Genomic DNA, 11,538 nt, shown 5'->3' on the forward strand with positions numbered 1-11,538 from the left:
GAAATAGCTCAGTACGAGAGAGGGTTGAGCTTCATCGGTTAGTGTGCACCAAAGGATGAGGTTTCTTTCCCGTCCTACAAATTGAAACCGTTCTAGCTTGATACTGAGATATCGTCAAATCATCCAACGGAGCATGGAAACCATTTCAGTGGCGGTAATGGCCTCCAGTAATTTTCTATGGAACCATACCACTATGGTCATCTATATGATTAGACCGTGCCGCTTCACTAGACTTTCTTGAACCATCCATTTGATCCCCACGGTCGTGACACCACTTTCTAAACAAAAGTTTCCAAAATCCAATGCGGAACCAAGCAGTAAGAGAAATTCATCATGGTAACTATTAGTAGAAAACCAAAGTGGAACGGAGAGAACGGAGAGTCAGTTACAATGAAAAAATTGTTGAGGAATCATGTTGAAAGAACAACATTCTGTGTCATAAATATCGTATATAGAGATTTTTCATGTATCGACGCTTTTGATTCAATTATGAAAGTACGCTGTACTGGACTTGCACCCCTAGTTACGTAGAAGTGCAAGCACAGAAGCGGATGACCGGACCTTACCAACATACTCAAAAAAGTATTCTATACTGGGGTCTGTGCTCTTGACAAGCAGTGTTTCCAGTCTAGCTGTGTCAAATCGGGTGTGAAGTGTCCTTCTAGGTTCTAGCTGGTAGAGCAGAGGACTGAAAATCCTCTTTAGTTTCATGCATGGGGCTCTAAATCCCAATTGCGCTAGCTCTGTGGTTCGATTCCACAACAGAACGAACAATGAATGAATGTGTGCGGTCAACCAGGTAAGCCTGTGCCCAGGAAAGAAAGGACTAGGGAGGGATTGAGAGAAGCTTTCACAGTGGAAAATGAAAAAAAGCAAATCGTTCTTAGAAATTGTGGAATTTGACTCAGTTAGAGCTATGGTTTAGCATCAAGAGGGAAGTTCTGTAAAAGCAACAGGAAGAATTGCTCAGATACCCGTGAGCGTATATAACTTGGGTCGTGTTATAAATGCTCTGGCTAAACCTATTGATGGGAGAGGCGAAATTGTAGCTTCCGAATCTCGCTTAATTGAATCTCCTGCTCCAAGTAGAATTTCCAGGCGTTCCGTATATGAACCTCTTCAAACAGGGCTTATTGCTATCGATTCGATGATCCCTATAGGGCGCGGTCAGCGAGAGTTCATTATTGGGGACAGACAGACTGGCAAAACAGCAGTAGCCACAGATACAATTCTCAAGAAAAAAGGGCAAGATGTAAGAAGAACGAGAGCGAGCCTTCACGAAAGAAAATGCAAGTGAAAGAGAATTGTCAAAATTTCCTAAAAGCCTTGGTTCTTTTCTTTATGGATAGGGTAGATACATATGTTCTGAGGGGGAGACGAGGTGTAGCGCAGTCTGGTCAGGGCATCTGTTTTGGGTATAGAGGGCCATAGGTTCGAATCTTGTCACCTTGATGTGGTATTCACACAATGGGGCCGAAGGCAGGCGAAAAGCGCGCACAAAAGAAAAAGAAAGCTAAAAAGCTTATTTTGCAATCCATTATCTTTGGTATTCTTCTCTATTTAGATCATATTATATAGCTATTTCACAGGTTTTATTTACATACCTCAGTCATGTTAGTTGTCTAGCCTTCAATCAGAATAGCCTCTCCACCGGTTCCGAAGATTCTTTCGGCATCAATGTGCTTTTGGAATATCCCTATGAAACAAATAACATTCTGGAACAATTTAGGACAGAACAGGCCTTAGTAGAAAGCGAGCTTTTTTCGCGTATAGCCACCTCGAAGCCCAATTAGCGCACGGGCTGCCCCATCAACTCAACCCTGACGAGTACGCAAACTTGGTCAGGGAGCATTTAGACGGTGCAGTTAGTATTGACCACTACCGCCAAGTCCATAATTCACAAATTGATGAAGTCCACATAATGGAGCTCAAAAGCCGATTACCAAATCTACTTTTTTAGCATCTTGAAACTGCACATAAGAAATATTATGAATGAATCACCTTACAATAACATACGAGAGACAGCTTTCTATTTTGTCGAACAACAAGTCGAACCCAATGAACAATTCCATTCAAAGGAATGTTCTAGAGTTTTTTTCCACTATATTCGCGATATTTAACAAAATAGAATAAATTCTTCACGATTTCTAGAGTTCCGGGATTACTTCACTGATATCGATTTTCGCCTAAGCACGGCCTCTAGGTTATTTCGAAGTGTAATACAACGAACTATCGATACATCGGAAACGAGTCAAGATGGATACATAAAATGGAGACATCGTGGATTACCCAAATTGGGACGACGATAGGACATTTCACTTTCTTTCGCAATATTTTTGATCATGACTCAACCACTAGGAAAGGGGATTGCTTAATCTCAGCCACGTTTTCGCTTATGCTTAGTCAAGTGAGGATTCCATTCGAAGTAACGTAACAGGAGCACCATCTTCAAAACTTCTCGGGATCCGGAGTTTTTCGATAAAAGGTCCCATCCTTCAATATCATGACTGGGTCAACCAGGCCAGATCGTAAGTGAAATAGTTTGACCGGGTCGACCAGGTCAGGCCCGATCATGAGTGAATAGAAAATCGAAAACGTACATAGTTGTTCCAGCGGAAATACTTTGTTTAATTCTACCACTTCTACTAGGAGTAGCCTTTTTAGTGCTAGCTGAACATAAAGTAATGGCTTTTGTGCAACGTCGAAAGGGTCCTCATGTAGTGGGATCATTCAGATTGTTACAACCTCTAGCAGATGGTTTGAAATTGATTCTAAAAGAACCTATTTCACCAAGTAGTGCTAATTTCTCCCTTTTTAGAATGGCTCCAGTGGCTACATTTATGTTAAGTCTGGTCGCTTGGGCCGTTGTACCTTTTGATTATGGTATGGTATTGTCAGATCCGAACATAGGGCTACTTTATTTGTTTGCCATATCTTCGCTAGGTGTTTATGGAATAATTATAGCAGGTTGGTCTAGTAAGACGGGGGGTGGCGGTTCGGTCGCCTATGATATACGGACCAATTGGTCCAAAATGGGTTTGTGCCGCAGGTGTTGAACGATCTACTCTACACAGGTGTGGGCTTACAGGGCTAGGGCTCATAAACCCTTTCTTTCATTCATCAAGGGGTCGGTCACTTTTCCGAGCCGGGATCGAGAAGTGGAAGTCATAAAAAAGAGATGTTTCTCTTCGCACCTCATATCAAGAGGAAAGGTAGCTTGTCAAGCTGGTCTCACTATTGGAAATTCTAGCTTTCTTTTTTTTCACCGGCTCTTCTTCTTTGTCAACACTACTAAGGACCTGACAGTTCGCCTACTTGATGGATGAAAGAACATGAGAAAGGGTTCTAAAATAAAAGGCTAGAAAGTCTACTACAGTACAGTCAAAGTCAGCGGCTGAGTTTGCCTAGCCTCGCCTACTCATTTTTGTAGGCGAGCGAGTTAGCGAAGAGGCTTAGGGATAAGAGAGTGTCGGTGCGTACGTAGCCTTCATTCTGCTATGCTACACAAAGTCACTTAGCTCAACGTTAATTAAGAGAGTAAAGGAGGAATACCCTACATAGAAGAACCACAGTTCGCTTACAAAGGTATAACCTTTAGCTCCCCGGGGCTAAGCTGCTTCGCACCACTGATAGTTAATTAAGATTCCATTTCAAAGGCGCTACTTTGTTTCACAAGCCTTTGTCATTGTCAGTCAACTAAGGTTGGCCCTCGGCCCCCTGCGAATCTGTAAATCAGAGAGCATGCCGCAAAAAAAAGGATGGTCCCCTATGCATTTCATTCTTTCCGGAACGCAAAGAATTAAAGTACCTGACCCCCCATCATGGTGAACCTCTCCTTGTGATAGGGATGAGGTAGATGCCTCCCAGCCCGGGGGGGCGGATCGAATCGGAGTTTCCTTAGGTAGCCACCGACCTACAGTTCTTCTTAAACTTCTATGCTTGGTGGAAAAGAAGCGAACAAAGGTACGCTCGCTTGCTGTCGTGTTCTCTGCCGCGGACTGGGATCGCTCGCCAGCTAGGCCCTCTAGAAAAAAGTTGGAGCAACATTGTATGAGAACATATTACCCATCTTCGGGGACAAGGGGCGGAACGACCTCTCGATCTACTTACTGCAGCCCAGGACGGGCGTCGTCGTCTAGGCGTGACTTCTTGTTTTGATCTCCCCTACGCCTAGGACGTTGTTTGGGCCAAGAGCCATAGTTAGTTGTTGTTTCCATTTGGTTCTTCTTTCTCGTTGTTGATACCGGCAAGACCCAGCCAGATGATGATGTCTGCTGGTTGGTAGTGAGAGGACTCTTAGTACCCGCAAAAAAAGGGCGCTGGTGAAAAAAAACAATCATTTGATTTAGTTTCTTGCTCTCCCTTAGCAGCGGGAAAGGAGTCTATCTATCTGCCTAGCTTTGGTAGATTTCCCCCAACGCAATTCAAAAACGGAAATTCCACGAATCCCTGAGGTGGATAAGTCCGACGACTCAGCAGCAGTGCGGAATTGAGTTTCTGGTCCGGTGGATCTGATCTATAGTTAGGGGGCAATACATACCAAAAGGTTCGAAGAAGGAAGGCGCAGTATATAACCAACCCACCCATAGCCAGTCTAACTGCTGAGAGAGAAAAGTGCTTTTCTTTCCCTAAGAGTCCTCGAGTACACATAGCTATTGCGGATCCTTTGCGAGATCAGGATTTTTGATTCATAATTTAGAATCAATCCATGTTAGGTCAACATCGAGACAGAGCATCTTAGTTGGCTCTATCAAGGAAGTGAAACAGGCATTCCTAGGTTGAGATTACCATTGGATTGACCCTCAGTCAGGCCTCCGATTCCAAGGAGTTGATTCAGCAAGTTCCCCGCGCTACCCCGCGGGAAGTCTAATCGGATCAATCAGTGGTTCCGTAATGAGTAGTCGAATACACACTGAGGGAGCCTTGCCTCCTCCTTCCCGCCCACACCTTCATTCTTTTCCTCCTCTAATCTTAGAAAGCATACTAAACTTCACTCCAATCTTTCTCCATTAGCAACAAGAGCAGCTCTATCTATCGGCCCTTGATGAGTAAGCTTAGCTATACCGCTTAGGTTGCAAAGCAGCAAGCTCCCTTCTAATGCATTATTTCTTGGAGCCTTCTCGCTTAGTAAGCCGCCTTCGGCCCTTCCTCCTTCTTACTTTGTTTGGTATTCGCTCGCGAGTTTGTTTCCAGGTTCTTTCGTTCTTGGTTGGCTCTCTCTATTGTTGTTTGTAGATCGTGCGTCCTGCGCATTGATCCGGTAGCGAGACCCGCCCTGGTTGTAAAGCGAAGCGAGCCGTCCTTCCTTTCATTCGTTGCTTTGTCTTTGGTTTGTTTTTAAACTCGACCTTCTATCGGGACTGTGGTGACGAACCTTACTCCCCTCGGTCAAGTGGTTGACCCGTCTGTCCAATAAGTTTACTAAGTGAATGGGAATCCTATAGTTTGACCAGCATGGGAAGAGTAGTCAGAGGCAATTCGCTAATATGGAGCTGTTTATATCGGCTTTCTTTCCTAACTAACAGGAAAAGAGAGACATGCGAGTTCGACTCTCGTTCTATCCATGTTCAGCAGTCCCTTTCCATCTTGGTACTGTTGATGGCAGTACCGCTCAACTACGAGATGCTTGAAAGTCGATGTATCAATAATGTTCCCAAGAGTAGCATCGAGCCTCGAAACGGCAAGCCATGCTTCAAGCTAAGTCAGTATGGATCTAATTGATTGCTAAACTGAAGGAACGATCTCTGTCGAAGATTCTCATTCTGAAGCAGGTGCCTAGCTCTGGAAGGATGGATGGGATCATACCTATTTGAATTGAAGAACATTCTGTAACACTTGTTTTTGAGTGGGGAAGGAAAATAAGCACACAAGCGAACAACCATCTAACCGTCAGTCTGAACTCCCAGGATCAGTCCATCAGTAAGAAAAAGCTTCCGTTTCCGTCATTCAACAGTGGAATGGAATAGTTCGATGGTATTGATCGTCCAACCATTGATTGGAATGTCTATCGTGATAAACCGTGTAATTCTATAAGGTAAGCAGATGAGGCAACAAAGAACCTAACCGTCCTCTCTGATTGACTTCATCAGAAGATTCCTATGGTCTGGTTTACCTTTCTTCTTTCCTTGCAACCTTGGATCGATATGGTTCATTCCTGGGCTATGCTCTTTCAACGGTTGACAGAAGAGGGGGACGGGCAAGGATGATCAGACTTCTTGGTTCGGTTCGTCAGAGGTATTAAAAAACCTTCTTTTTGGTCTTTTCTTTCTTGCCGCCACTTTAACAGGTGCCGTTGCAATGAGAGCGTAAGTTGCGGAGTTTTTTCTGGATTATTTTTTTTGGTGCGCTCTTCCTTTTTTGGATAGAAAGAAGGGTTCAGTGGGAGGGCAAGGGGTAGTTAAGTTTTAGGTTGGCTCTTGTTTTTTACAGACTTTCTTTTCGGTGTAATTTAATAAAGAAGTAGCAATTGTTCATTTCATTTCATTTTTTTGCACTGGTAGTTCTTTTTCATTTGAAAGGGCAAAGGGGGGAAGGGAAAGGATTGACCCTTAGGGATCATATTACTCAAGAAGACTTGGGGAAAATAGCAGGATTGGAAAAGTTCGAAGAGACTGAGGAAGACAAATCCATTGTCGAATCCTGCAGAGTGATAACATCGAGTAGTGGGGGCTGGCTTCCACCCCTGAGAGAGCTTGATTTACCAGAAATCCCGCCGAGTCCTAGTGGGCCTAGATTCCGCGATAAGTTCCGAGAAATGGAGGAAATGATGCATTCAAAGTTCCCAGAATTGCAAGAAAGAAAAAATCCTTGAAATAAAAACCAAACAAGACCAGATGTTCCCTATTGTTATGGGGAACGAGACTAAATGTTCGGCCTTAATGAGATGGACCTTGATTCCTCTCCGGCCAGGAAAAGATGCGGCTCCTCTTTGTTCTACTACCTTCATCCTCGGGTGAAGCCGGTTGGCTCACCAAACAAGATATATACTGTGAAATCATTGGTAACCATGCCTAACAGTCGGTCATCTAAGTATCGGCCAAGGCAAGTGAGAGCTGTTCAAGAGTTGGGGGCATATCTTTAGCTCGAGCAGCATCCGCTCCCGAAATGTGAGTTAAGCTTTAAAAAAAGAAGAAGAGCTACAAGTGGAACAGCTTCTTCTATTCCTTGTTGGCCTCCAGCTCCTTCTGTCCCTCAATCCTCTTCTCTGCCCTTTTTTTTACTATTATGCATGGCATGCCCCCTGTTCGTATCTTAATAGGGCAACCTTCTCTTGCAAACAATCCCTTCGTCGCTAACACCAGTAATGCCCCATCCCTTTAATACTACCTCCGAGGAATTTCTCTCGCGTCCCTGTAGTGATAAGAGCGCATTCTCTAACAGCTTTGAAGCCGAGGCAGCCATCCTCTTGCCAATCCTAAACAAAAGAAATAAAAGCCCTACCCGCCTTCATTGGTTGAGTAAGGGGCATTTACCTATCAGTCCTAGTCCTAAGGCGCAATCGGAGCACTAAGCCCAATTACAGCTTGACTCCGTAAATTAGACCTCATTCTCCTAGTCCTATTCCTGATTGTTATTCCGGATTCTGTGCCTGGGTGGTATCTTCTTACTATTGATTCAACCTCTTCGGGCAAATGTTGTCACTTCCTTTATTTGAAAAAAGGGGTCTAGAACTACAGTGATCTGATACCTTCTTCCCTTGGTCTGGGTAGGTAGGTTATGTAGGCTACAACTATTCATAGGTTGTTCGATCGCAAAAGGCCAAATAATCGATTACTAGTATGCCGGATATTGCCAGGAGGCCCTTCCCCCTATGTTTGGCTCATCCTAGATGGGTTCACACCTGTTGATTCCGGTCAAAGAAAAAAGCTTTTTCACGGCATCCGTCCCATCATACCAATCTACGCCAAGATAAAGAATGTTGGGTTGCCAAGAACAAACCCTGTGATTCAAGGTCTTGCCTAGAATTGCCCTAAGAAAAATGCACCCCATTAATTGATCCCTCTTTAGAGTAGTATAAGTACATCCTCGACTATAGCACGAGTAGAGTCGAGTTCTCGTACTAACCTAAGAGTAGATATGCCGAAATATTCCAAAGTTCAAGCAGCTAATCAGTAAACGACTTCTCCGTAACAGTTTGAAGATTGGCTCGCAACGCAAGTAGCGGCAAGAAAGGAGAGCAAGACTTCCTTTTCTAAAAGAAGAAAGAACTAGACTTCTATAAGAAGATTTTTATAATCGTAGATCGTGGAATATTCATCTATCTTATTAGGTAACTACTTTAGCTGCTCTCGAAATTGAACCATCGTGAATAGAACTAGCGCTTAAGGAAGAGTAGGATCTATTAGCAAGTCATATTCAATCACCCGGTCTTCTCCTTCCTAGCTTTTAGATTTTATGATTCTCTCTTGGGTTTTCATACACTTAGCCGTGTACGTATCTTGGCTAAACTCGAACCTATAGTTGATCCATCCATACTCGGTAAAGAATCAAAAAGGTACTTGAAGACGACTTTGAATGGGAGGAGGTTTTCTTTTTATCCCCCCTAACCTTATTTTTATGTCTTCTTCGTTCTCAGTCCCTATGGTCCATTGTAGGATGATTTTCCTAAGGCCTTGAATTCGTTGGCAAGGTGATCAGGGTCCTCTCCCTGGTCCTATCGAACCAGTGACTTCTCTCCTGGGATTGAATATGTTTTGCCTTTCCCCGATGGTTCCGCATTCCTATGTGGGTAGGATTCGCCAGGGATGAGCGGCTTATTTAGCCTATGTGAAGCACGAAGCATAAGAGAAGAGTGTAGCGAAGCGAGTGTAATACTTGTAGCGAATATAAGTAGTGTCAAAGCCTACACTAGCTTAGCTCTGCAGATGTTTTCAGGACGAAGACGGTGATACGATACCACTCGCCAGTGATGATAAGATTCACTCATAGCATAGGTGGAAGATCCATCCTATTTTATTTATAGATTTATTTGTTCAAAGAAAATACGCCTAAAAATCATTCAGGGAACCTACTCTTGGTATCCTTTACCACATTCACTTTCCATATTCCCTTTCTTTAGTTCAGACGCTATCGTACCTCAGGGAAAATCCAAATTTCTATCAATGATTCCCACCCAACTCTAGAATGACTCTCCCCTCTCTCCCTTAACATATTGAAGGCCTCTTATCTGTCAACCGCACCTTAATAGCTCAGACTTCCGAGCCTTGCTGGATGATGCAGAAGGGCCAACATCAGAGGATCAATTGAATAACCAACTCTCCCGCCCCAATGCCGCTACTGCTCGAAAGCCTTTGGATCCCCTACAGGACTGTCATGAGCCCCTACAAGGAGTCAAAATAAAGCTGAAACCAGATACAGGAAGTGTTGACCCGGATCAATTGAGTGCGAGCCCTTTTATCTTGAGCTGATTCTCCTTATTTTAGAGCTATGGCGAAGGTAAATTGAGCTCTGGCCTGTGGGGAAGGAAAAGGCTCTGACGAAGCTCCAGGGATTACAGGAAGGTTTAGGCCTTGTGAGCAGCTCCAAACGGTCAGAAAAGAAGATGGTCCCGCCCTTACTTCGGCTTGAGGAGTCGTTTTCTCGCTATCTTCTTCGTCTGGATTAGCCTTTTAGTAGCCTAGTAGGTTGTTTGAGTTTCAGGAAAGGAAGAGGTGCTTTCTAAAACAGCCGTTACCGCTATGTTTTTTTCAATAAGTTCTTTTAGAGCATCGTGCCCCACTGTCCGAATAAAGTGTGCGCCTAAGGTGTCATGTGTTTAAGAATATACGTATAATAGAAATACTTTCCCAATCCGTATAAGAGGAAAGAAGGGTCCGACAATAAGCAGTAGAAGAATAACCCGCAGAAGAAGTTTCATCGCTTCTAGAGATCGGAGCCAGACAAAGATAAGACTCCACGGCGGCACGATCGGGATGATCGGGTCAAAAATGAGTCAAAACTTGTAAAACCCCGGTTTTGGCCTTGTTACTAAGGAGAAATTGACATACTTAGCAAACAGAGATAGAATTATTTCAAAAAGAGATCAGGAAAGAGCCATTTCCCAACCAAATAAAATAGGAAAGCATGAGGCTCGAAGCCCTTTCTCATTTCGAATTTCATCTTAGTATCGGTAATGCCCCGCCCAAAAGTATTTCATCGCAATCACACGCTAGCTTGGTTGGAAAAGCTCGTTTGCACCCACTAACTAATACCTTCTCGTCAGTATTGAATTCTCCATGCTTTCGCCTTGCTTTGTAGTCATTTTCTATGAGTAATTGGTCCGAACTCAATTTCAAGAAAAAACTCTATCTCGCCTGTGGCCAAAAGTAGTGAAAATGGTATTTAGCTTAGTCAATATACAACACAACTGCTGATTCTTCGCGAGATGAAAACCCTTTGTCCTCCATCTGCAGGGGCAATTCCTGAGAAAAGTGCTACTAGCCCTTGTTTTGGTCATGTCCACAGGCCTTTCCATTCGTCTTTATTCGTCTTTCTTTCGGCAATCTATGCATAATTCTACTTCTTGAACCACCGAATCCGCTTTTGAAAATGGATAACTAGATATAAACGAGAGAAGAATACAAATGAATTGCAGATCTACCTTTCACCAAGATAAAAACAAAACCTATATGAATTGCCCAAGATAGGAACTAAACCTTCATTTCTGACAAATAGTTCTGTGATCCGTCTATATGCCATTGCATAGTACAATGGTACAACGGAGCTTATTTGTGGATGGATCTTGAATTCTTTCTCTCTTTTCTTCATATCATAATTGAATTGATACCTGAATTCAAAGAAGAAATCAAGAGACAACGTTCCTGTTCCAGTTGGGGTCCAGACGGCTTTCATACACATGGATCTTTCCTTTCTTTTGGTCAGGCGCAGGAATCAACTTAACTCAATACATTACATAACATATTTTTGATAGATCGATTCTTCTTGTCCGCAAGGGCAATAACGTTCTAAAGATGGGTACGATCGGTTGCACAACCATAACTCAAAATGGAGTATTTCTTGACTACTTATACAACTCTTTGGGGTCCAAAGATACTCTAAAATACTCATCAGGTTCAATACGATATTAATAGTGCTTAGCACTAACTTCCTTTGACCGGACACCACCACTGGCTTGTACTTAAGAATGGGTCTTGGCTGAAGGTATCGATATCCGGTGCGAATCAACTTGACACCATGGTTACGGTGAGGAAGGATCAAGTTTTATGCTCGCGCTTAGTGGGAAACCATACAATTATCAACTCTGCCTCCGTTCCCCCTCTTTACCCCTATCTGAGCCCAATCGCGAAACCCACTCCTCAAATGATGGATTAGGTGAAATGAAACATGTACACGTCATTCTTCAGATCCTTAGAAATCATATTAGAGTCTTGCTGGATCCATTAACACAAACAAGTGCAAGCGTTGGTACCTTCAGAGGTATGCCACAGGGCTCACTACTCGGATTAACACTTTCCAAACTAAATAGCTGGGCATCGACAGGGACAATCAGCGGATGAAGGAGTGGATGAAAAGGGTACCTGAGTGCTTGCATGCCTGGAT

The 11,538-nt window shown here is 43.5% G+C and overlaps 1 protein-coding gene across 1 annotated transcript in view; it reads left to right on the forward strand.

The window, feature by feature from the left end:
* LOC123149586 (NADH-ubiquinone oxidoreductase chain 1-like) overlaps positions 1–3,056 on the forward strand; it is a 6,531-nt gene extending 3,475 nt beyond the window's left edge. Inside the window, exon 2 of the mRNA XM_044569604.1 lies at positions 2,585–3,056. Coding sequence (XP_044425539.1) covers positions 2,585–3,056 — 472 coding nt within the window. The remainder of the gene's footprint in view (positions 1–2,584) is intronic.
* Positions 3,057–11,538: the final 8,482 nt, after the last annotated feature.

The sequence above is a fragment of the Triticum aestivum genome, chromosome 1A, assembly GCF_018294505.1.
Source record: "Triticum aestivum cultivar Chinese Spring chromosome 1A, IWGSC CS RefSeq v2.1, whole genome shotgun sequence".
Taxonomy (NCBI): domain Eukaryota; kingdom Viridiplantae; phylum Streptophyta; class Magnoliopsida; order Poales; family Poaceae; genus Triticum; species Triticum aestivum.